Source organism: Neomonachus schauinslandi, chromosome 4 (genome assembly GCF_002201575.2).
Source record: "Neomonachus schauinslandi chromosome 4, ASM220157v2, whole genome shotgun sequence".
NCBI lineage: Eukaryota > Metazoa > Chordata > Mammalia > Carnivora > Phocidae > Neomonachus > Neomonachus schauinslandi.
In genome coordinates, this window is record NC_058406.1 from 136167633 (window position 1) to 136194641 (window position 27009).

General features: G+C 39.5%; 1 protein-coding gene across 2 annotated transcripts; it reads left to right on the top strand.

Moving 5' to 3' along the window:
* The first annotated feature begins 1383 nt into the window (after window positions 1-1383).
* Window positions 1384-26803, top strand: CHMP4C (charged multivesicular body protein 4C). 2 transcript variants are annotated; one of them, XM_021688190.1, is made up of 5 exons: window positions 1384-1761; window positions 19324-19501; window positions 22439-22553; window positions 25510-25675; window positions 25863-26803. In XM_021688190.1, the coding sequence occupies exons 1-5, from the start codon at window positions 1572-1574 to the stop codon at window positions 25925-25927; spliced, it is 714 nt and encodes a 237-aa protein (XP_021543865.1). In that variant the 5' UTR covers window positions 1384-1571; the 3' UTR covers window positions 25928-26803. The 2 variants fall into 2 exon arrangements, with proteins under 2 accessions (XP_021543865.1, XP_044770177.1); XM_044914242.1 differs by having other exon boundaries at window positions 25510-25625; window positions 25876-26803.
* Window positions 26804-27009: the final 206 nt, after the last annotated feature.

Below are 27009 nucleotides of genomic sequence, written 5' to 3' on the forward strand. Positions count from 1 at the left end.
TCAGACCATAAGCGCCTTACAAGGCCGGGCAGGAAATGATCAGAGGTGGCTGGCTAGAGTTATTGGGAAATGATAAGTTCACATGTTTGTGTGTGTAAGATCTCTACCAGTGAGCCTCTGTGAAAATGTTCTATTTCTTTGTCAAAATTTGATGCTGGCTACACCAATGTTGGATAAAATGGATCAACCTGCTGCTCTGTGTTACTGTAATGGCAGACAAAATTGGGTTATTGATCGTGGGTATCACGGTGTCTTTGTTATAGTAATGGAGGCTTTGTTCCCCTTTAACAATCAGTGGTTAGCTAACATCACAAATAGGTTCTGATGATGTTGGGTAATGTTGATCAAATAGGGGTGTATTATGTGGGAGTATCTACTAGCCCTTCAAAACTAGAACATAGGCTCAATTCCATATTCCATGTCTTTGTAGCATGCTCAGCACAGGTTTTCAGTTGTATTACAGCATCCATAATCATTATCTACTGCTGTCCTTTCATCTTACCAAACTCTCTGCCTGCAGCTCTAATAAACAGGACTGAGATAGTGAGCATGAACAGAATGTTTCTTTTTTCTAGGATGCTCTCTCCTTTTTGTTCTTAGGTGTCTTTGTGAAGATATTTACAAACACAAGGGCACTCCATTAAAGGTTTTTGATACACCAACATCCACACTGAAAGCTTCAGATGCTTAATTACAGAATTGAATGTAGCAATCACACTCAGTCCTGACATTAGGAAAAGAGAGGAATACCATCTTTCACCCACTTCAAGCCATGTGAGGATGATCTAGAATCGATCCATGCCAGCTGGCAGCCAGGCACACATCTACCTGCCCGGAGTCTACATCTGCAGAGACAAGCCCAGTCAGACCAGTTGCTCCTAGAGTAAACCGCTTGCCCACAGACCTGCTTCCGAGCGGCAGACAAATGGCCCGGAAGCCCTTGCCTCACACACAATATACACCTGCACGAACATACCTGAATATTCTTATTCACAAGGACAGAGACCTGAATACAGAAACACTGTGCTCACACACACTCGCAAGCAAAAACACATGTGTGGAATCAAGTTTCGTTTGTTGTTTAATTTAATCTGGGTCGGTAAAGCACACTTTCAGGACTCAGAGGAGACCCCTGGGAAATTGGTTCGCTTTTCTCTGAGCCATTCGCCAACTAGTCAGTCCTTCAACCCTGGGTGTGTCCTCAGTGTGGATCGAGCGGCAACTTAGTTGCAGTCTTGTCAATCTTTTCGACTCTCTCTTTCCCCCTGCTCTCCTTTAACTCCCAGAGGGCTGGGTGGCGCCGGCCGGGACGCGCACCTCCGACTCCAGGGCCCTCCCCGCCCCAGCCGCGCCGAGGGGCGGGGCCCAGCCGGCCGCCAGGAAATGCCCGGGAGTCTGTGTCACCTGCCCCCGAAGACTTGTTGATTCCCAGGAGCGCTGCCTTTTAGTTCGGCCTCCTTCCCCTCCCCCCCCCGGAGACCAGAGGACGATCTCGCTTACCTGCTACCCCGACGCGGCCCGGGGAGCTCCTGAGACACTCCCGGGACCGCTCGCCCCTCAAATCCACAGCCATGAGCAAGTTGGGCAAGTTCTTTAAAGGGGGAGGCTCTTCTAAAAGCCGAGCTGCTCCAAGCCCCCAGGAGGCCCTGGCCCGACTTCGGGAGACCGAGGAGATGCTGAGCAAGAAACAAGAGTACCTGGAAAATCGAATCCAGAGGGAACTCACCCTGGCCAAGAAGCACGGCACGCAGAATAAGCGAGGTAGGCTTGGGGTCTGGCCGCAGGAGTGAGCTCTCACCCTTCTCCTCCAGCGCTTTCCTTGGGGACAATCCGGCCCACAGCACCTGTTCCCCAGGAGGCCAGATTTACTCCCACGGCCTTTCTTTATAGAGAATAGATGTAAACAGCGCAGTGACACGAGGTTGAAATGATTTGGTCTTGTAACACTAGAAATAAAAGTGGTTTTGTAATGGCAGACTCAGAAATAGAAGCTGCAGTCCAGGACTCTGCCCACCACCTAATCCTGAAACTCGCATCCACAAGTCAGGCTTCATTAGTGATAACAAAGCCCTGGGAAGATTTACTTAGCCCTAAATGACGCTGCCATTGTTTAATGCAGGAAAGGAATAATGTCTTCTGGAGCTGACCTTGAAAACCCTGCTGCTTCCCATAAAAAATGTGCCTGATACATTTGTGTCCACTTACCACCAACGATAAAAAGGCCAAGTTTCATTTTTCTCTGCCGCTGCTCTGCTCCGGCATGCTAGCCTGTTTTACAGTTAAATGCTGGTTTCTATTTTTACTTTCGGTCCGAAAATGTTTGGGGGAGCTATTTAATGGCAATTTCTAAAGAGATACCATGCCATTATGGCCTGCTAAAAAGTCATGGGCAGCTCTGCTTCCCTGTTCTTTCTCTTCAGTTTGATATGCACTCTGAAATTTGCATGTCTCTCAAGGGATGTCTGTCTGTCATCCTTTCGGGTCTGTATATTGCTTTATCTACAGTAAATACTGGTTTTAAAAAAAATCTTAAAAATTGAACATCTGCTTCTAGGAAGTGGTGAAAATGTAGGTTTGCTTTTGGAAGACAAAAATATAAGGTAATGTACATTTTACTGATTTTTTTCAAAAATGTTCTTCAATGGGCAGTGCACTAAAGTATATATTACAAACTGGCTTTATTAAGACCCCCCAAATTAAAGACAACATTAATTTAAGAACATCAGTCTAACTTCCTTAAATCAGAGAAGTAACAGGTGCAGGTATCATGTGCAAATAACCAACTGAGCTTAGAAAAGCCACTTATTCTTTATCATTTATCCTTGGGAACTTCACTGCTGTTAGCCCAGGCCTGGTTCTACAGTGGTTCTGGGAGTAGAAAGAGGCTGGTTAGCATGAGTTCATCTGTATTCTAAGCTATGGAAAGAATTCATGTACAGGCCCATGTATTAGAAACCCTGTCAATATCAGCATTTTCCCAATAAATCAGATAACTTCATATACACATAGTTTCTGTTTTCCACTAGCTACTAAGAAATATTTTCTTTCACATTCATAGTGTTATCAGGCCCAATATGGTTAGTACAAAATGGGCCTTGTGTTATACAAGGCTATGTATTATACAGGACTGTATATTGTGCTATAAGGGCTGTAATTTATAATCTGAGTGACATAATATATGTGCAGTTAAAGTTTTACTTTTAGACATGGTTGGTCAGCCAGCATGCTGCCAAGAATAGTAGGTTGACTGGTCAAGTAGCATTGTATCAGAAAGGGCCACACTCCTGGCCACTACAAATTCTTCAGTGATCTATTTTTCTACAGCAGAAGCTTTGACAGCATTCTGAATGTCAAAAATGGGTTTTATTGGTAAAGCAAGTAACTTCTAAATTAGCATAATAAATGTTAGAAGTGAAATCTCATTGGTGAAATTACAGATATTCTAAATATGTGGATTGGCTAAAATAGTTTAGAGACACCTCCTTGCTTCCCATTGTAAGAACAGGTGATAAAAATCTACTAGGTGTATAACTAACTTAACATTAGAAGGGAAGGGTACCTGACGCTTGATCTTAGATCAGTGCCACATCCAGTTCTTGGTTCAAGTGTATTTTTGACAGAGTGCACCTCCCACAGGGCTCAGCACCCTATGTTGATGTTGCTGCCTTCAGTGAGCCTTTCATATGGGGTGTATTGGAGCTCCCGAAAGGATGTCCAGTCAGGACTTCATTGAGCTAATGGAACAAGCTGACCAACTGTTTTTGCTTGCCAGTGTATGTTTGTTTATGCAGAATTTAGTCTGAAACTTGCTCTTATTGTATCTCATACCAAGTTGGGCAGGCATAGCTAATTCTTACCTTAAACTTCTTTGGTAGTTACCGTAATCTACCAAAAAGAACCCGAGTGTGCACCACCAAATTGGCTTTGCAGCACGCATGATATTCAAGGCCCTGTTGATCTAAAAGATTAACACTTGGAATGAGATTTATAATTTGGTTAACAATTTTGGAGGTGGGGGGATGGGGTAACTGGGTGATGGGCATTAAGGAAGGCACTTGATGGAATGAGCACGGGGTATTATATGCAACTGATGAATCACTACATTCTATCTTTGAAACTAATAAAAAAAATTTCTAGTAGCCATATTAGAAAAAGAAGAAAGAAAAAAAAATTGGAGGTCAGAGATTCTTTAAATGCAGTTTACATAGATTACCCTTCGTTTATAACTGGTCATCTGCTTTGTGGAAAAGCAAACTTTTTGCAAACCACTTAATCTTTTTCTTTTGAGCACTGTCATCAAGAGCAGTTTTCAATCCTGGCTGTATATTAAGTCACCCTGATGCCCAGGTCCCAACCCCATAGATTCTGATATAATTGACTGGGGTGGGCTCAGGCACCAATATTTTTTAAAAAGTGCCCCCAGGGAGTGCCTGGGTGGCTTACTCAGTTAAGCGTCTGACTTGGGTTTCCACTCAGGTCAAGATATTGGGGTCGTGGGATCCAGCCCCTCCTTGGGCTCCGTGCTCAGTGTGGAGTCTGCTTCAGATTCTTTCTCCCTCTCCCTCCCCCTCTGCTCCTCCCTGCTCACACATACTCTTTCTCTCTCAATCAATCAATCTTAAAAAAAAAAAAATGCCCCCAGGCGATTCTTCCCTATGGCCAGGGTTAAGGATGAGGAACTTAAATCCATAGTAATGTTAACAAGTTAGGAATACATGGTCTTTTCGTCCTGAAGCGCTTCCTAACTTGTTTTCACATCATGGCATCTGTGGCGCTGATTTGTGCACTTCCCTGGGATAACCGGGGACTAGCAGCTGGGGGACGCTTGATACCCCGGGCGGAAGGAATCAGCACCTCAGCGTACTGCAAACCCTTCCTGCCACACTGGTTTGGTGGAACACCTTAGGGGGGTCACTATTCTAGCCTCCCTTATGAGGTCTTTTTAAAAAATAACATCACTAAGAGATGGCCATAGGTTATATTTTGCTTAAAAATAACGTCCTGATCCAGTTTTTACACACTTGATAGAAAGTAACTCAGTGTTGTAGTTAGGAACCTCAGCTTCAAAGCAGACAAACCTGGGTTTGATTCCTAGCCCTGCCCTGTCACTTAGACATTGTGTGGCTTTAGACCATTTACTAGGCCTAATTCTCAATTCCTTCATCTGCATAATTGTGAGGATAAGGTTGATCCTCAGAGTTGTTTGGATTAATGGAATTATTGTGTAAAGCTCTTAATTCAGTGCTCTCTAAGTGTCAGCCATTGTAATAACTAATTTTTTTTTCAGCTGAAATTGGCTTCCTATTAAGTTCCACTTACTGGTCCAAATTTTGTTGTCTTCTTGAATAACATAGAATAAATCTACTCCATCTGTCATGTGAAGACCCTTCACATATTTGAGGACAGCAGTCATTTCTCTGTATCTCCTGTTCTGTGACCTCAACTCCCTCTGGCACTTCTCAGTTACCGCTTACTGTGCTGAGCTTTGCCTCCCAGGGCCCCGTCTAGGGGGAGGCGAGAGAGACCCCTAGCACACACTTGTGTGACCCTGAGAGTTATTGTCCTCTTAAATTTCCATCCTAGGTGCCTCTGTTACTTACCTTGTCCTAGGCTGAGCAGGAACGTCAAATATGTAATTATGTGGAGAGGCTGGATCCAGTCTGGGTTACCCATAGGCCTCAGGCTGTAGGAAGTGGGCTCAGAGAGATGAAAGGTTGAGACTAGGAAGGAGTGAATTTGGCCACAACCCTCCTCAGTATCATTACACATGATTCTGGTGAAACCTGGCAGCTGAGGCCCTTCCAACTCTTCATCAGGTAGCTGATGAATGAGACCCTAGGGCAGAGAGGCTTTTATTTGAGTAAGCCAGCTCACTTTGAAGCCTGGGATCTTTTATTTTTATTTTTTAGCAAGGCTAAGTTTGTTTTCAGAGTCATGATGCAGACTTGGTCTTCCTTGGAGTTTGGGGTGTGAGCATGATCGCATTGTTTTAGCCTAGTGCACAAACCTCCTTGTGCTCTTAAGTTTGCTTTTTATTATAGTCATCATGGAGTTGAATTCTGCAGTCTCAGACACGGGATCAGAAGGACTTCTGTATAAAAAGAATCACATCTGTGTCAGCTGGGTATCAGCTTTGTTGCCAAAGTAGTCGGGGCAAAGCATGCATGGCTCAGGTAATAAGAGACTGATGCAGAGTGCAGAAGGCCCTGATGGATGGAAGCTCCCTTGGGAGATATCTCTTACCTGGTGACCTTCTTTCTTAAGAGAGTTTCTCAAAATGTGGCCCTCAGATCACCTGCATCAGAATTCCTTGAGGGTGTTTGTTAAAATGTGCACTCACAAGGACCCCCTCAAAGTTCTAACATAGTAGGTTGAGTGTAGGGTCCAGAAATCTGAACTTTGAACAGATAACGCAGTGATTCTGATGCCCACTAAAGATTGGGAACTGAGGAGGCATTTAGTATTTGGTGAGGTGCTAAACTGGAAACATCTACCCTCTACTGTTTTCTCCCCTCACCGTGCCTGTTGTTGCTTCCTTCCTCCTCCATGGAACCCAGGGACCCAGATGAGAAATAGCTACCCATGTCCCTCTGTTTCCTGCTGAAGACACATTTCTGAAGCTACTGACAGATCCTCATTAGCCAGCCTGAATTAGTTTTCTTGAGGGAAGTTCACGTGGTACCGTGACTCTGTAGTCCTTTTGAAGAGTCTCAGAGTTCTCCAGTATTCAAATTACAACCAAGCATCATCATAGAGTGTTTGCTTGCCTCTGATTATCTGATTTTTTAAAAAGATTTTATTTATTTATTTAAGAGAGAGAGAGAGTGTGTGTGTGAGAGAGAGAGAGAGAGAGAGAGAGCACGTGAGCACGAGCAGGGGGGAGGGGCAGAGGGAGAGGGAGAAGCAGACTCCCCACCGAGCAGGGAGCCTGACATGGGTCTGGATCCGGGGACTCTGGGATCATGACCTGATCCAAAGGCAAACGCTTAACAAACTGAGCCACCCAGGTGCCCCTGATTATCTGATTCTTTTGTGCCATACTCTGTGTATTCTGGGGCCAGAGAAAAGAAAGAGTTTTTTTGTTGTTAAAGATTTTATTTATTTGTCAGAGAGAGAGAGAGAGAGCACAAGCAGGGGGAGCGGCAGGCAGAGAGAGAAGCAGGCTCCCTGCAAGGAGCCCGATGTGGGACTCTATCCCAGGATCCTGGGATCATGACCTGAGCCGAAGGTAGCCGCTTAACTGACTGAGCCACCCAGGCATCCCGAAAACAAAGAGTTTTATTCCTGGGGCATTAACAACCCATATGCGAATCAGGTCTTACTCTCCAGTCAACTGCTCTTCCCTCTTCTGGAAAACATAGATCAATGGAAATCTGATGCTTCCTCAGTTTTCACCCCCAGTTTCTTTCCCCCAACCTCAGGAACTCCCATGGGGCTTTTACCCCATGGTGGGGAAACCTAAAATATCTGAATGGGCCCTGGGAGTCTATTCACTTAAGCTGTAGTATTAAAACTTCTCACTTTCCTACTACCTCCCTTCCCCCTCTGAGCCCTGGCAGGGATCCTAGTAGACTTACATCCTCATGCATCCACTTCGGTACCACCAGCAGAATGCCCTGGGCTTGTTATCTTTTTTGCTCTGTTAATATGGCCTCAGTTTGCTTGTGCTTTTTCAGATGCAGATCAGTTGCTTTTCCCCAGTGGATTTGGAAAGAGTGAAAAATCCCAGCCGGATTTACCCTCTCCCCATTTAAATCAATATGTTAAGCTTGCATTCAGTATTTTACATTTATTTCTGTTAAATATCTCCTTATTTTCAGTTAAGTCTTAAAATTCTAATTTTACTATCTTATATATGAGCTATTTCTTTTTGTTGAACCAGTCACAAACTGGATCAACAGCTTTTTTTTTTTTTTTTCTGTCAAGGTCTTTGTTAAAATATATTGAATAAGACAGAACCCGAGGACAGAGCCTCATGGTATGTCTCTAGAGACTTCATTCCAGGATAACCTCTACATTATAGTAACATTTCATCTAGGATTCAAGTAAGGCATGATTACCAATTTGATAGATCAGCACTCAGTGAGTTCAGTTATTCATCTAGCTATGAAGATACCTGATCTACATTTCTAGCTGGTATCATCTTATTTCTCCAACTTTTTCTCTTTTCCCTTACAATGTTTCAGTATACCTTGTGGATTATATTCCTAAAACCAAACTATATTCACACACCTCTGCTTCACAAATGCTGATTTATGAACTGAGAGTATATTAGCTTCACCACATTCACCTGGAGAGCTTTTTAAAATGCCACACCAGGAGATTTTATTTCGAGAAATCTGGGATAAGTTCAGGATTGTGATACTCAAGCCTTTCTGGTTGATTTCAATGTGCATGTTAGAAGGCTAGCAGGTGGTCTATGGTTTTTTCCTTGAGTCAGCATCTACTAATCCAAAGAAAACAGGCCAGTGAGATTAGTTTGATATTTTTCATCTTTGTGAGCTTATATTGGCTTCTAGTTATCATTGTCTTCTTTTCTAATTTCTCAGGAACTACAGTGTAGGGTGTTTCTGTTCTAGAAGTGTTCTTTCAAGTATCTGTGGCACAGATTTTGACAGTTTGCTGATGTGTTGTAGCTACTTCTAGAAGGGTAATTGGTACTGTTTCTTGTGTTATGTAACTACATCAAGTTTCGTTGTGTTTTTTTTTTTTTCCTCTTCATGAATTTGGAGCAGCATTATACATTCTGGAGTAGTCAGTATTATTGTTCTTCATTTAAGTTTCACAAAGCTGGATAATAGAGCTTTTCGCAAAATACTTACATTATACAAAGAATACAATTTTCCTTGATATATGTTATTTTGCAGTTAATTGAATTAGCCACAATAAGGTAGAAAATTTATTATTAACACCATGATTATGCCAAAGTCATATGATTTATACATTTTGAGAAACCATAGCAGATCATTGTAAGCTTGCCCTCAGATGTACTTAGAATTACTTGTGTGTTTCTCAGTACTTAGAACTACTAATTTCAGATCAGATTTCATTTTCAAGAAAATGGGACAAAGGCGTGATAGTCGAATTAATGAGACATAAGGCAAGGTCTAATACTGAATTTTTTAAGTTTACAATGCTTTACTTTGGCAATCAGGTTTGGCAAAGGCGAGAGTGACTTATTTGGGGATTCATTTTTTGTAATATGTTTAAGTACATGTGAATCTATTTGTACTTTTTTTTTTTTAAGAAAGAGAGAGAGAGCACACAGCAGGGGGAGGGGCAGAGGGAGAGAATCTCAAACAGATTCCCCACTGAGCACAGAGCCTGACACAGGCCCCATCCCACGAAACTGAGATCATGACCTGAGCCGAAATCAAGAGTCCGGTGCTCAACCGCCTGAGCCACCCAGGTGCCCCTCTATTTGTACTTTTAAGGAACAAAATTATCACAGGTACTTAAAATATATAGGTAATATTGAGGATTTATTTTTTAAAACTCCATTCTCAATCTTTTGTCTTAGTAAATCATAACCAGAACTTTTAGAACAAACTGGTAATTTTAGTTTCTCCTGTTTTCTTTTGACTATCATTTGATAGAAGTTCAACAAACACACAATTGGCTTAAAAGTTTGCAGAAGGAGAAGGAGCAAAAAAGCAAGAGTCTGGAATAAATATAAAGCAAATAATAATCTATTTCCTGAATAACTGACTTTTGTATACTGGAGATCTTGATTTCTTACCTCAAACAAATGGTTCTAATAGGGAATTGCTTATTGGAAATATTTAGGACTTAGTCCAAAGTTTATGCTTTAAAGCAGTGAGAGCTCCTAAACCCAAACCAATGAATCTTTGAGCCCACTGCTAAGCTCTTCTCCAAGGTATCTCTAACTTGTGGGTATTTCCAATGAGAGGATGGGGTCTCGCTAAAGCCCCACTGTCACCTGCTCTGGGCAACCTCTATCAACTCTCCCTCAGTCTAGCGACCTAGTAACTTAAATGACAATGCTGTGATCACTACCCTCAAAACAAAACCACCCCCCGAAAGCAAGCAAACAAGAATGGTGGTATAAAAATGACAGGAAAGGAGAAGATGATTATTCTCTGTTAAGAGTTGGGGATATTTGCAGTAGAAGTTGAAATATTTAAAAATTAAAATTTAATGTCAACCATCCAGGTTAAATGAAATAAAAGGTATACTTTTACATTTGGCTCACGTATAAATTTAGAGGAATAAAATCCTGCAACCAAATATTAGACAAACACTTTTGACATTTTATTCTCTAAATATGAATTTCTGGTGAATCTTTTTGGTTCTTTCATATAGTGTTATATGCTACATATCCATAATGGGTGTATCTTATTTGTTTTAGCAGTAATAACATTGTTGAATAGGCCTTTCTCAGTGATCAGTGCAAATTCCATGACCGATTCTTGCCATATACTTAGTACATATAAGTGAAAGTCAATATAACCTTGGAGTTTGAACCAAGATATTATCCTAACTCAAAACTTCTACTCTGTTAACTACAGCAAGAAAAGATATTATAATTATGTTAAACCAGTTTATACATATTTTAAAGATCACATATATAAGCCTTTGGTTTATCTTTTTGTGAGCAGTTTGAAAAATTTTATTTATATAAACTACATTTGTTGAGTATTGTTCAGCCACTTAAACTTGCGAAGTTAAAGAATAATGTAGTTCATCACCAATTGCAAGGTAAACCTATTCTTAAAGAATTTCAAATGGGAATAGTGATCTTGAGGGTAGGAGCTATATATTTTTCATGATTTGTTGATCATGGGATCTCAAGGCAATAATCACAGAATCATAGGCGGTGAGAGTTTAAGGGCGCTGTAGGGATATAGTTTGTTGGTTCTCAGGAGCACCTGTAAGCCACGGACACAGTAATAGGAAATATTGGTGCATCATATGAACAAGGAACACTTCCTATAAGTAGAAAATAGAACTATGTTGTACGTACATCCATATATATATATATACATTTATACACACGTGCATATTCATACACACATATAAATACACACATATATGTGCATGCATACATACAGATACATATACACATGTATATATGTACACAATATAGAATTACATTTATAGGTGCATATGTCTACCCTCTAGAATTAAGCATAATTGCTATTTCTGACTTTTTCTATTTAATATTCGCTAGTTTCATACTCATACTGTTTTCCCTACATTTTAGGCAGTAGCAGGCCCTAGAGGTTACCAATGTGTGAGGCTAGTAATAATACCAGTAGCAAGTAAAAAAACTCATCCATTCAATCAGTTATATATTCTGCCTGGTCAAACATTTAATTGGGTTTTTACAAAGAGTATCAAATACATTTTAATTACTACATTGGTATGTTGTTCCAATAGCAGGTTAATTTAACTTGCCTGGCAATCGACCTTAGAAGCAATTAATTATAAGAAATAAGAATTCCAGTGGATATATAAAATGAGTCTTATGCAAGCATTCTTCCTTTTTTTGACAACTCAAGGCTGATAGCACGTTTTGGTCATGACTTCTCACTCTCAGATTTAATAATCTCTTGTGCGACGTCCTGGTGGTAAGAACTGCTTCATCTCCAAAAGTAGCTGTGAGCTTTTTAGAAAAAAGAGTTGTGTCATTTTTGTTGGAAAGTCATTTAACTTCCTTTGTCCATTTCCTATCTTTCTGGAGATGGGAGAGGGTGCTAATTATCCTCTTTCTAATCTCTTATACTTTATAATATTAATCAATCACCATTTCTCTTTTTTTCTACAGATTTCAGTCCAACGTCACTGGCTTGCTTACAGCACTATTCCGCTTTCAAATGTCCTTTTCCTCAGAATATCTCTTATTTACTTTCTCCAATTTCCTTCCTTTCTACTGTTTTCTCAGGCATCTGCTGTGCCATTGTATGATACACCACAGCATTGCTGTGTTCTAGTCTTTTAGCTTACTCTTTACCCTTTTTATGACATTTAATATTGGTGAGACCTCTGAAAATATGGAGGTTACTTATAAGATCCAGTCAGTGTGGCAAGCTGGTGTGATTTGCTCTATTTTGGGGTTTAAGGTTTCTGGCTTCTCCTATATCCTATATCCGGGAGGAATCCGTCCTATGACACCTTTTATCATTCGTGCTCCTTCCTGAGCGGTGTGTTTGCTGTTTGCGTCTTCGTGTAGACTGTCACCCTGGCTTCATCCACATTGCCTCCTCTGTGGCGCCTTCCCTTACCCTCCGGAGAGAGCTTGTCCATTCCCTCTGTGCACCCACCTACCTTCTACATGGCCCCTTTTATTCTCCCTCTGTGTCTCCTCAGCTACTGAAATGTAACTTATACACGTTAGTATCTGCAGTCACAGTTTCTGGAAGATAATGGATGCTTACTGAATGCTTGTTCAATGATGAGTAAGTGGTTGAACACCCACTTTGTATTTGACCCTTGGAGATTATAGCCTTATTTCTTTGTCCCTGCAGTACCCAACACAGTGCTGGCTGCGTGGTAGATCTTCAGTATCTATTCCTGGGCTGGCTGACATGAATGGATGAGAATATTTTTTTAAACTGAAGAAGGCCAGGGAAATTCATGATGGGGTGGTCCAGGCCAAATGAACCTTACAATTTTCTAGTATTCTCCCAGCTGTTTTCCATCTAGCCTGTGACTTTGAACAGAAACATTTTGTTTTCATTCCATTTGTAGAATGCTTACCGTGGATGATGCTTATTCAGATTGTGTTTTTCAAGAACTAAAGCAAGGTGCCATAAATAGAAGGTATTCTTTAATTAATGAAGTGATTTGTATGTGAATAAGAACAGGGCTCACCTTAAAGGTTCTCAAATAAAACAACATGATTGTGACCCTTCCCAGTTAAAAGCAAAAGACGATGTGACCAATTATGTGTGACATATGTCTCTTAAGCACTCTCTGGGATTTTTCTTCTAGGCCCCACCTTTAGGCCTTCTCTAAAGATCATCCATTCCTGGTAGAGAGAAGAGCTGTCATAATGCAGTTTCATATTTCACACACGGGTTTGTCTATCGTCACTAGATATGATGGTTTCTAAAAGGTTCTTCTTTTTTTGCCAACTAATGGATTAACAATGCCCACATGTATATGCTCTCAATGAGTGAAGAACAGACTGACCTTTAAAACCAAGATGCCCTATATGTTATATGAACAATGAAACTGTAACTTTTTTCTGCCATTTCTGGTTATTTTTCATAGATGACTGAAAGCCTTCCTCCTCTGGCCATGTAGTAGTGGAGTAAAGTTGCTTCAGGCTGGTGGAATTTTGGTTCAAGTGAGTAATTCTTAAGTTTCAGCCGCCATCCTCACTGGACTGTAGTAAGGGCTCTTCATGTATCCTTAGCAGCAGTCCGTACAGGACGTTGTTCTGCGATTCCATTGCTGAAGGAACGTCACTGTGAAGCGAAGCGACAAAACCCCTGGCTGTTTCTCCACCACAAAAGAATACAGTAGATTCCTTTGTTTCAGAAAGAATGCTGTCCAGGTCTCACCCGCTGCTTAAAAGCACATACAGGAGTTTGAAGATTGAATTGCACCCTCCTACACAGGTTGAATTACATGGCTCTGAAAACGTCCTTATTTGCCAATCGGGAGCACTGCTAAATTTGCGATATTTGTCCCTTGTCTTTGAAAATAGGCAGCTGTTTTCTTTTCCCAAATTGTTTATTAGAAAACAAAATCAAAGCCCGTCTAACTCCTGGCGGGCCTGAGGCATCATCATTTCATGTGAGAACCAGCTCACAGGAGACTCTTCACGTATATTTCTTGGTTCTTTGGAACATACGGCTCTTGTCTTTGTGTTTGGGGGAAGCATCCTGTGCCAGGTAGAAGTCACAGGAAGTGTCTGGTGTCCTGGGACCAGATCCAGCTCTGCAGAAATCACTGGGTTTGCTCACCCAAGATGATTTGAAACATGGAAGTCAGATTTTAAATTTGGAGGACTTTGCATGCAAATCCAGATTTCTTGCTTCTTTTGAGCTGTGGGAGGCGGGGCATGGTGGCCATGGACCGGGGCCTGCGGGGTTGCTTCCGGTAAATCAGGTTTAATGCTTGCCTTGTTGCTAGAGTTCCTGCTTCTTCCAGTTGACTCCCTGATCCCGGGATCAAGGTCGACTGCCATTTATTATCACTCTTGTACTATTTTTTATTATAGTAGACTAATATTCCTCTGTCTTTTTCTCTCTCACAGGTGAGAAAACAAAGAAGGCCTTTCTCCCTAACCTCTCTTTGCTTCACTTACTTTTCCTTACCTGCCTGGCTCCCTCTGAGATTAGGACTCTGGTGTAGGCCCATCCGTAGTTTGTGGCATGGGAATGAACATGTAAGTTGAGATCTCAACTCTTAGTGAATTTTTAAATTTCTCCCATGTACTTTGAAGGGCAGAAACTGTATGTTAACATAGGCATTTAAAACTGTGTCCAAACCAGAACTCATTATTATTAACAACAAACATTTGCAAGGTTGGGCATTATACCATGTGGCTCCCACCATATGGTTCTGACAATCCTGCGAAGGAGATAATGATGATGATTATAAAGATCCCTAGTATTTAGTAGTCACTCACTATGCATCAGGCACTGCACTAAAGACTTTGCATATGTTATTTCATTTAATCCTTAACCACGGAATGAGTTACATCCTCATTTTCCAATAAACAACCTATGTAAAGTCACCCAAATATGGGTAGATGGAGCCTAGGTTTGAAAGTAGGCAACTTGACTCCAGAGTACAATGGTCTATTGTCATCTGTGTATTATTGTTGTTGCTATTATTATTATCATTATTATCCAAGTAGGGAATGTCACTTAAGAGTTAAGGTCACACTCCAAGGTTATTATGCACAGTTAATAATTGGTAGGGGTAAGATTAAAATGTAAATCTAGTAACTCCGAAGTCTCATCCTTTATATCAAATTGCATTTTTTGATTTTTAGAAAGTAATCTAAATTAATTCTTACCGGGAAACATGGTATATTTTTTAATAGAGAAATATAAATTTTTTCTGAAAAAAAGAAAATGTTTTTGGGTCAATGGATACCAGTTAAGTTTCACTGAACCAGCCTAACAAGATAGGGAGGAGACACACTTGGAACATTCCACTTCTGGGTATGTTGGGTGGAGATGTGTATTTGAAGCTTAGCTTCCTAAGATTTTCTAATATTTTCTAATGTTTTCTAATATTATGTTCCTGTTATGGTGAGTTACGGCAAAAAACAAAACAAAACAACAACAGGTAACTTGTTGCTCATTGGCCTCAGATATAAGATACACAATTGCATAAATTAATAAATGTTACATAAATTGCTATTTTTAATAATAATATCTAATTGCTAAGTATCTACCTTGCATGGGGACTGTATAAGGTATTTTCCATAATTCCCTAATTTTCCATAATATCCCTAATTCTTAAAACAATCATCCTGCATTGTGGGGATTATATCCCCATTTCCAGAACAGCAAACTGAAGCACAAAGAAGGGAAGTGACTTACCCAAGAGTACACATCTATTAAGTCATGGGAGAAGTCACACTCTGGCCTTGAAGGCCATACTTTTTCTATTATACCATGCTGTCATTTCTGTTTACAAAATTATCAGATTTATTTATTTGATATTCATTCATTTCATCTTCTGGAAAGTAGACCAATAATAGCATCTACTCTTGGAGTTTTTGTGAGAGTTAATGACAATTCACATAAAGCACTTAGCACCAGTTTGGCATATAACAAATACTCGATGTTAATTTTTGTTATGTATTTTATTGGCTGTGTGCCAGGACCTGGGCCAGGTACTGGGGAAATAGGGAAATAGGATACTACATCTTTCTTCAAAGGGCTTATAACTGGTGTAGTAGAGATGGGGTAGAATAGGTTTTACAAATAATTATAATACAGTGTGATAAATGCAGCAGTAGATACGGATCCACAGGTAGGGTGTTAGCACAGGGGGTCAATTGACCATTCTTCCCATGTTGGGGAGAAAGCCCTTGCACAGCTCTGGTCATTAATGTGATGAGCCTCTATACAGGGGATATTGTGTGATATCATAGAAAGGCCTTTATGCAGATAATTTTTAAAAAATTGTTTTAGTTCTCTCCTAAAGGACGGGTTAAACAAAAACTCTTTTCTAAATAAAATGTCAGTGCTATTTAGCAGGGACTTCAGTTGTGATTTTGCACCTGGAGAGGGAAGCCAAGCAGAACCTGATAACCTTGGACTTCCACAGTGGGCAGGGAGGGATGGGAAGACAGTTACCACTCACCAGGGAGATAGAGAACAATTCCACACCTAAAATAAAGCCTTTCTTTGCCAAGCCTGTCTACTTGCTCCCTCCCTTGGAATACCACACCTACTTCTTCTGCAGAGCTTCTGGGCAGCCTTGCCTTTCAAGACCTCATGGGAAAACACACAAGTAGCCCAGCTACTTACACTAACTATTCTAGTCTTTCATTTATAAATGAAAGCTTTTAACACAGACTCAAAAGAATTTTGATGAAAGGTAATTGCAAGAAAGGGTTAAGATAAGCAAAGCAAACAACCAAACCCAAGAGATAATGTAGGAAATAAAAAATGTTAAAGACAAAACTTGTGTTGGTATCTTCAGGGAGATTCAAGAGGCTATTGAATTATAAGACAAGAATGGGCTGCCGTAAAAATGAGCAGCTAGAAGAAAAAGTTCTTAGACATTGAAAAACATAATAAAAATAAATGAGGGTAAAAAAGTAGAATAAATGTAGTTGAAGACTAATTAGTAATTCAGAATATAAAGTTAAGGAATTATCCCAGAACATAGAACAAAAAATTATTAGATTGGAGGATAGAGCTAAGGAATCCAACATCCATCATATAAGGATTTCAAAAAAAAATAAAAAATAAAAAAAATAAATAGGGATTTCAAAAGAAAGTAGGCAGGGGCACCTGGGTGGCTCTGTTAGGCATCTGGGTTTGGTTCAGGCTCGGTGGGGAGCCTGCTTCTCCCTCTCCCTCTCCCCCTGCTCATGTTCTCTCGTGTTCTCTCTTTCTCTCTCTCCCTCTTTCTCAAATAAATAAATAAAATCTTAAGAAAAAAATAAGAAGAAAGTAGCGAGAAATAATGGAGGGGGAAAAAGTAATAAAAAACATTAAAGAATACAGTTTCCCCAAGCTGAAGGAAGACTTAATTCTTCAGAATAAAAAAAAAAAAAACCTCACCGAATATTTAGTTGGGAAAAGCAAAAAATAAAAGGCACGCACTTAGCCCTATGCTGGTGAAATTTCATAACTCTAAGGTAAAAAAGAAAATCTTAAACGTTTCCAAAGAGGAAATAGGCTAACAAATTTTCTACAAAGGGATGAAAATAATATTATTATCAAACTTTGGAATATTGATTACCCAATGACAATGGAATAGTTAACATTTTTAAAATATTTTAAACCTAGAGTTCTGTAAAAAAAATCCAAACTATTATTCAAGTTTGAAACAAGATGACATCTTTAGATCTATAGGTATTTGGAGAATTTATATCTATGCACCTTTTCTGGAAAAAAAATACACTTTAATATTTATTCCAGCAAAGTAAAAATAATTCATGAAAGGATGATGTAGGATACAAGAATCATTAGTAAGAAAATCTGACAAACGTAATGCAATTGTTAATAAAAGTTTCCTTAAAAGTTGAAAGGTTAGTGAAAACAGCTAGTAATCATCTAGAACTAATAAAATTGCAGTTATTTCAATCAAACATTGAAGGTCTGGGATGAGAAAGGAATCTTATTTGGGAACAGTAAATTATCAATACTGATTAATTTTCAACATGGATAGAAAACTCAATTGTATGTGTCTTTTTAAAATACAAGAGTATTCTCAGGAGAATAAATTTAGTATATATAATTATCCAACAAATTAAAGGGGGGAAATGAACAAAGAAAATTTGATCAATATACATAAAGACAAGACAGCAGAAGTTAACAAAAAATACAACAGAAAACACAAAAAGATGATAATAAAAAGATGATATTAGATAACATATCAGTTATCACAATAAATAAATATGAGTTAAAATCTTACGTTAAAAGAGACTATCTGAATGGGTTGAAAACAGTCACACAAACTACATATTCAAGTATATGCTATCTGTAATAGGTGCAATAGAGCAAATGGAAAACAATTTTGAAATAGAGGTCCCCATAATTATTATAGGCAAATTGTAACAAAAAGCTGAAACATTAATATAAAACAAGATGGAATTTAAGGCAAAGAGGATTAAATGGGACATAGAGTAATATTTCATATTGATGCCAGTAAAATCTGACAAACTGTAATGACTATGAGTCTTTGTGCACCAAACAAAAAGCATTAGAATAAGTAAACCAAATCTCTTGGAATTATAAGAATAAATTCACCAGAGCAGAGTTCGAAGAGAGCCTTCTCTCAGATCTCTGTTGCAGTAACTTACGTGCTTCGCTCTGAAACCATAAAGCTATTTGGAGTTCTTTTGCCAATTCCATTTAATCATCTTTATATTAACATTCTTCTGCTGCTCTTTTCCTGCACTCTCCTTAAATACCCTATCAAAACTCCTATTTTAAGGTCTTTTTTGGCGGGAGTGCCAGAGTCAAAAAGACTCTTAGTTTTGTGATTTTCAAATGAAGCAGGTAAAGAGCTAAACCAGGAGGGTATTTGGATATTTTGCTGAAAGCAACACTCTTTTCTATTACCAGCATGCCATCTAATCCTTGAGTATGACTAACAGTGTTGATTTTATGGTTGCTCATGGTTAGATGTAACCTTGCTGACCATCTCGTAATCATTTTAGACCAAGACATGAACCTCATCATCCTAGGTTTGGTTCTAGCTGCCAGTCACTGTCTACCTTCAAGAAAGTCACATAACTTAGCTTGTCTCTGAAATAAACTGGGCTAGAATAGACAGTTACTATGATTTTTTTTCTTCCTCTAAAGTTTTATTTTTCTACTGCATGATTTTTACTCATATTTTTATCTATTCTTTTTCTAAAATCCTATACTGACAGAAATACTTCTGAGATATATTTTAATGGAATATGAAAACTGACACTTTCATCCTCTTGCCAGATTTTTGGAAGAAAAGAATAGCAAAATGTTTGAGGGAGTGGTAGTTGGTGCGGGTGATTGAAAAGACAAATGTTAGTGTTAGTTTGTCAACTGTATTTGGCATCCTTGGTGTCTGTAGGGATCAACAATGCTGAGTCTATGGTTGGTGTTGAGCAAACGTCTCTTGAGTAAGTGGCTTGGGCTTTCTCCTTATAAATGTGGCTTCTCCCTTATTTAGCTGCATTGCAGGCACTAAAGAGAAAGAAGAGGTTGGAGAAGCAGCTCACTCAGATTGATGGCACACTTTCCACCATTGAGTTCCAGAGAGAAGCCCTGGAAAATTCACACACCAACACCGAGGTGTTAAGAAACATGGGCTTTGCGGCAAAAGCGATGAAAGCAGTTCATGAAAACATGTGAGTGACTTTGGTCTCCCTCCAAGTCATAAATTCCCTCAATGTTGAGAAGAGCCTTTGGAGCTATATGATGATTTTGGCAGGAATGGAGTTACTCATTTGAGGTTTTTTGACATGTTGGAATGGAATGCCCCCTCAAAGGAAGATTAGAAGTTAGAGTAGGAAAAAAAAAAAAAAGGACCATGAGAAAATGAAGACATTCATTTCGCCCTTATGTTTCTCAGTTGTCTCAATAGTGTCTGATACTCCACCTGTAAATACTTTCGTACTATAGGCTTTAAAAAAATTTTTTTAAAGATTTTATTTGAGAGAGAGAGAGTGAGAGAGAGAGCATGAGAGGGGGGAGGGTCAGAGGGAGAAGCAGACTCCCCGCTGGGCAGGGACCCTGACGTGGGACTCGATCCCAGAACTCCAGGATCATGACCTGAGCCGAAGGCAGTCGTTTAACCACTGAGCCACCCAGGCGCCCTAAAAATTTTTTTAAAGATTTTATTTATTGGGGCGCCTGGGTGGCTCAGTCGTTAAGCGTCTGCCTTCGGCTCAGGTCATGATCCCAGGGTCCTGGGATCGAGCCCCACATCGGGCTCCCTGCTCGGCGGGAAGCCTGCTTCTCCCTCTCCCACTCCCTCTGCTTGTGTTCCCTCTCTCACTGTGCCTCTCTCTGTCAAATAAATAAATAAAATCTTTAAAAAAAAAATTTTATTTATTTATTTCAGAGAGAAAGAGAGAGAGCATGAGCAGGGGGAGGGGCAGAGGGAGAGAGACAAGCAGACTCCTCACTGAGCAGGGAGCCCAATGCAGGGCTCAATCCCAAGACCCTGAGATCACGACCTAAGCTGAAGTCAGATGCTTAACCAACTGAGCCACCCAGGTGCCCCTCACACTGTATTTTTTAAAAAGGCCTAAATGTCAACATCTGCGAGAGTGTTAGAATTATCGAATAATGGTTGTCAAACTTTGGTTATCAAGCCTGGAAAACTACAAAAGAAAACACAGATGCCCAGGCTCCTTGAAGGAAGGTAGGGATTGGGCCTTTTTGTTTTTATCACCAAGTTCCCCAGGTGATTCTGATACTAACAGGTATTTGGGAAACCCTGACCTGGAATAATAGCTATGAGATGGATTTGAGGTCAGATTTTCTGAGTTATAATCCCAGTTTCATTACCAGCTGTCCTTGAGCAAATTACTTTTGCCTTTTCCTGATTCAATTTCCTTAGCTGTAAATTGGAGATAATAATAGTGCTGACCTTGTGTAGTCATTGTGAAAGTCAATGAGATACTAGAGACAATGCACCTAGCCTAGTTTCTGGCACAAAGTAAGCACTCATTGTCAATATTCATAGTGGTAGTGGGGCTGGTGATAATTTGCTTTACATCCACACTAGGAAATCTATGCCTGGGACCTGATGCTTTCCTGAGATTGGATGTGAGAGTGACCTCTGGGTCAAAGATGCACAAGAACAATGAGTGCCTGAGGGATATAGAGAAGTGTCCATGGATGGGAAGAGTGGGAGAGTGGGAGGCTGGGGCCAGTGAAGACATCTTTGCTGACATTTTCTTGCCTTGATAATTCATTGACAATCAGATGTCATTTTGACAGCTTCAGAAAGATCATTAGAGTCATTATCAGAGTCAAAATCCTCTCTCACTGCTGTAAGCGGGGTGCTAACTGCATCACAGAATCACAGCCTTTCACCCCAGGTAGTTGAGCAGCCGCATTTCACTGTATTCCTTTTGAGAAAAATTCAATCTCAGGCCCAGACTTTATTCCTTGTCATAAATAAGTTTCTTGTATATTTGTTATAAATGTAATTATAATAATTGGAAATAAGGGATGATAGGAGGATGCTAAAAGAAAACTTTTTATGTAAAACTACTTGGCTTTTCCCATATATAGAGTCTGGGAAACTTGCAAAGTATTTATTCCACTGGGAGTCACAATTTCAGTGTTTAGGTTGCTTAATAATAAGGAAAGTTGTCACTTCTCTGGTATTCCATCAGTTTGGCCTAGTTTCAGAACTGGAGGAATGATTCAGAAGAAGCAGTCCAGATCCCGTCCTTCAGATCCTGACAGCTTAGGCTGGTGGTTAGGGTCCGGGGGGGCGGTGAGGGGAGGGGGGGGGGGGTTGGCGCTCAGGTGCTAGAAACTTCCTAGGCCTCACCCTGTTCTCATTAGTGTTCTCCCTCTGGCATCAGCAGCTATGGGAAAGCCCTCAGGGAGTCAGGATCTCAGAACCATGAGGCATTCTAGAAAAATCTCTGGTTCCAGAGTCCAGCTTCTCTAAAAGGCTGCTGTCAGTGACTGCTGAGTGTTGCCACAGCTTATCTTGGTCATGGTGATCCTCGGTGGTCTATGGCACCATTTCCTGCTGACTTGATACACAGCAGCATATATTATTAAATTCTACATATGCCCTACCTACCAGACAAAATTTCAAAATGCATCTACAAATATTGTTAGTTTTAGTCTCTAGTGCCTCCCAAATGTAATGGCTATTTATCAAATATTTAAAATACATGTGCAAATGTAGGATTATTAATTTTCTTGAAATGCAAGTTATTTTTATTTTATTTTTTTAAAGATTTACTTATTTATTTATTTGAGAGAGAGAGAGAGAGAGCGCATGAGAAGGGGGGAGGGTCAGAGGGAGAAGCAGACTCCCTGCTGAGCAGAGAGCCCGATGCGGGACTTGGATCCTGGGACTCCAGGATCATGACCTGAGCTGAAGGCAGTCGCTTAACCAACTGAGCCACCCAGGCGCCCAAAATGCAAGTTATTTTTAAAGTTGATAAATCTTATCACCAGAAAATTTTGTTATCCTACTGAAATAACTAAGAGTTTACATAAAATTGACTCATTTTTCATATGGGATTATATCTAAACTCATAATTTTAAAGTAAACTTCTAAAAGATTTCAATAGCATATTATCTCCCAGGGATCTGAACAAAATAGATGATTTGATGCAAGAGATCACAGAGCAGCAGGATATTGCCCAAGAAATCTCAGAAGCCTTTTCTCAGCGGGTTGGATTTGGCGATGACTTTGATGAGGTAGGTAACACAGTGTAAAGAACAGAGTGTTGTGGTTGCTGAAAAGGATAACTTCCTCCCATATATAGCAGGCGGTGTTCCTTAAATATTTTCTTAAATATCATTAAAGAATAAGTGATATTTGTTAGTGATGTACTTGTCTTAAGAGGGAAATGAAGTGCTGGTAGCCCTGATTTAAAAGAAAGATTAATATGGTTTAGCAAACCACCCCCTAATTAAGTTTTCAGCTATTAAGGCAAGGCAGCATGTGATTATGTAGAGTTAGTGACTTTTAATGGTTGAAGCCGAAATAGCACCATTACAAGGAATCAAGTGCTCACACATCTGGGCAAAACAAAGATTGTGTCACTCTGCAAGGAACAGACATATCACGCTCTGTAGTTGTTAAATTAGAGGTTAGTCTGCCTCTGTTTATTACTCAGGCTATGAAACAAAATAAATGTAGAGTGGCATTATTAACACACACATTCCATTTAGATTAATCAATCCAATAATAAAGACTATCATTATAATGGTAGTGTCTGCACTGTGAATTTCAATTGTTCTACTCAAAGCACACATAAGTAGGACTACTATATGTTTCAAAATGTTTCCAGTTCTCTGATTAGTATGGGAAAGAATCTGACTTCCTACATCTATGTGGTATTAAAAATGATGCATCTACTAAGTAAGATGTGGTTCCATGGAAACCTGAAACATTTGGAATGAGTGTCAACAACTTTTAAAAATGGTGTAGACCATCACATGTGGGACTTAAGAAACAAAACAAAGAAAAAAAAGAGACAACAACAACAACAACAACAACAAACCAGGCTCTTAAATATAGAGAACAAACTGGTGGTTGCCAGGGGGCAGGTGGATGAGGGCAGGGGTTGAGACAGGTGAAGGGGATTAAGAGTGCATTTATCATGAGGAGCTCTGAGTAATGCCTACAATTGTTGGATAGCTACACTGCACACCTGATATTAATAAAACACTGTATGTTAATTATACTGGAATTAAAATAAAAAATATATATCCCCCCTCCCCAAATGGTGTAGACCAGGGGTTAGAAAATTTGGCTTTTAGGCCAAATCCTTCCCGTGGTCTTTTTGTATGGTGCCTGAGCTAAGGATGTTACATGTTTAAAGGACTGCAGAAAATAAGAGCAATAACAATAGAAACAAAGAAGGCTGCGCAACAGAGACTGTATGTGACCAGCAAGCCTAAAATATCACTATCTGGCGCTTTACAGAAAATGTTGCCTAGCCCTGGTTAGACTAATAAGCATCTAATGAGTGCATTTCGATGCGGTGGAAAGGGCTCTGGGCTCACGAGGACATCTGGGTTCTGCCATTTGTTACTCAACTTTGTGTAAGCCTCTTCACTTTTCTGACCCTTAGTTCTCATCTGTAAAAGAAAAATTACTGTATTGCTAGATTATCTCTGAAGTTCCTTAAATTCTAGAATTATTTTATCAGTGAACAAGTGTTTGGTACTCAAAGTCTATAATTGACGGAGGAGATGATTATTCTGTCATATTTGCTAAAGAGAAAATACCAATATCTTCTCGGTGCTGTTGATAACTCTCAAGTGCTATCGGCAGTTCTGGGCACCCATTCAGTGTAGGATAGTGTGTGCTGCTATTACTGTATTTACTATATTTGTTCCCATTTATTTTGTGAGCAGAAGTAGGCATCAGAGTATTCATTCTGAAGGCACTTTATTCATATTGCCTGTGGAAAACCGAAAGCACGCAAGTACACTGGCCATATTATTTCACATGGCCTGTGAAAGTGACGACATATACTTTCATGATTTATTTCCCTTTCATGAGGTAGATTTAACAGTGGTCAGACCATCGTTAAGCTTGCTGCACATCTGATATAAATTGACTTGATCAAATGTTGTGGTTGACTTAAGTATCTCCTGTCTTGGCCCAGGGTATTGTTACTCTCACTTTAATATAAGATAATGATTTATTACCTTTCTCCCACATTCGATAATGAGTTCCTTAAGTGTAGAGACTGTTGATTCAACTTTTCATCCCCAGCATTGAATTCAGTACCTGACCATGAATGAGCTTTCAATAAATTTGTTCAGTGATGAATGAATGAATAAACAAAGAATCTCCTTGGTCCAGTGTAAGAGCGCCTTAGGTCATTTCTAATAGTGACAGTCTTAGAATCCTAATAATGACAAGTTTAGTTTCAACTCCCAACCTCTCTCAGAGTTGGGGGCGGAGAGGGGGTTGGACTCTACCTGAGTACTCATGGAGCCAGTTAGATCTGAACTACTGCAGTTATGTCATATCTGACATAAGGTGACTTATGCCTTTAAAGTCTCAAACTGGTCTTGTCTAAGTTTCTTCAGGTAGAGAATAGTTTAGGATTAAACCAGACTCTCTGAGACTATAGCTAAAAGAAGGAAGTACAGTGTACCTACGTTGACTTGGAAGTTTTCTAAACCCAAACACACAGCATGATTTATATTGGCTTTGGTAATTTTACAGAGAAACTTTGTATCTTTGATTCTTTTTACTTTCTGTACATTATAGTTTTGCTATACCTGTTGTTTTATTTTCAAAAGCGTTAGCCGAGATGAAAATATTTGCTCCAATTAAAGTTTTACAGATTCTTAATTTGTTACAGTAGAAAAGAAAAGATATGTTGGAAAATGACAGGCAAGGTGTAAATTTCCTAGAAATTGTGGAGGTTATATATTCAGCTAGCACAAATTAGTTGAATAACTGTTTACTGAAGTATTATAAGATTAACTACGACAAATTTGCACAACCCAAAATATTCATTTTTAATCATTGCTCAGTGTTGCAAAAAAGACTTAGTCTTAAAATAAATATTCCATTTCACTGGGTTCTCACATATCAATTGGGTAGCAGATGTTCTTATTATTGTGTTTGAGGAAACCCACTTCTTGAAACGTTAATTCCATAATTCTTTCTTTCTCCTATGTTCAGGATGAGTTGATGGCAGAACTTGAAGAATTGGAGCAGGAAGAATTAAATAAGAAGATGACAAATATCCGGCTTCCAAATGTGCCTTCTTCCTCCCTCCCAGCACAGCCAGATAGAATGCCAGGGAGAATGGCAGGCATGTCCCCCGCTGCACATCGATCCCGAGCAGGTCTGTTGCCCACATCAACTGCCTATGGTCAGATAGTTCCCTGAAATAATTAGCCAGGTCAATCCCTTTTAGCACTTATTTTTTGTTTCATAAATATATACCTTTTAATACCCGTATGCAAACGTGCTTTCTCTGCTGCAGGTGTGAATGTAACCAATTGCTAATTTTTATCCATTTTATGTTCCAGCATCTTCCAGGAGGGCAGAAGAAGAGGATGATGATATCAAACAATTGGCAGCTTGGGCTACTTAAACTAAAATGGAATTCGTTGACACCCAAATTAGTGAGCTGTACATAAGACATAAAAAAATGTTTTTGCCACGTTCAGAAGTTAACAAAGACCCTGTTTTATATTTGCACTGGATGAGTAATTTGTCTTTTAAGCCTTATAAATAAAAGTTACAAAGAATCATGTGTAGACATCCAATCAGGGATGGAAAGGGACTTTCTGCTGGCATCTTGGAGGATCTCCCCATGCTGATGGGATGGGGCATTCTGTCCTTGTTACATGCTACTGTATTTCCAGTCCCGGCACATAGTAGGTGCTCTCTATACATTTGCTGAAAGAAAATGGATTTCTATTGACATATAAAACATGTAACAGTTTATAAGTCATGGAAAAGTGATGTGTTTATAGCTAGAGAAAATAACTTTCTTTTCTAAGTGAATGCAAGTTGGCTGTGTGTATCTGTTAGAACATATCTATCCCATGGTAAATGCAAATACACCATGTCTCTTGTAGGAGAGACTTCATGTAGGGAAGTCTTGTGTGAGTCTATACATAAGTAGTTTCACTTGAGTTTTGCAGTTTAAAATCTTAAAGGAGCTTTAATTGACATTTATTATGGCAATTAAGCTTGGAATGGGGCAATGGATGCACTTCCCAAAATGTCTGAAAGCACTAACTGCTTACACTGCTGAGCGAGGATCTCCTGGGTATAATTTAGCCACTTAGGAAGCCATGTTAACACTCCCAGGCCATTATGATGCTGTTATGGCTTCAGCGTGCTGAATGTGTGAATGTTCATTTTTTTTCTATTCTGTGCTCTCTTGTACATTTTGTTACCCTTTACGGCATATTCCTTGTAAATACATAAAAATAGAAGCAATTAAAAGTATATCATGAATAAAATTTTGGTCATAATTGTTTTTAAGTGAAAATAAATGACAAAATTATGTATTGCCCATAATATGTCATGGACCATAAAATGACAAATGTCATTATATAAAATGTTCTAGTATTCCCTACATCTGCTGGGCTACATACCGGAATGGATAGAACACAACAGCTGGAGGTAAGAGTCCTGGATCCCAGCCCCTGCTCTGCTGCTAAT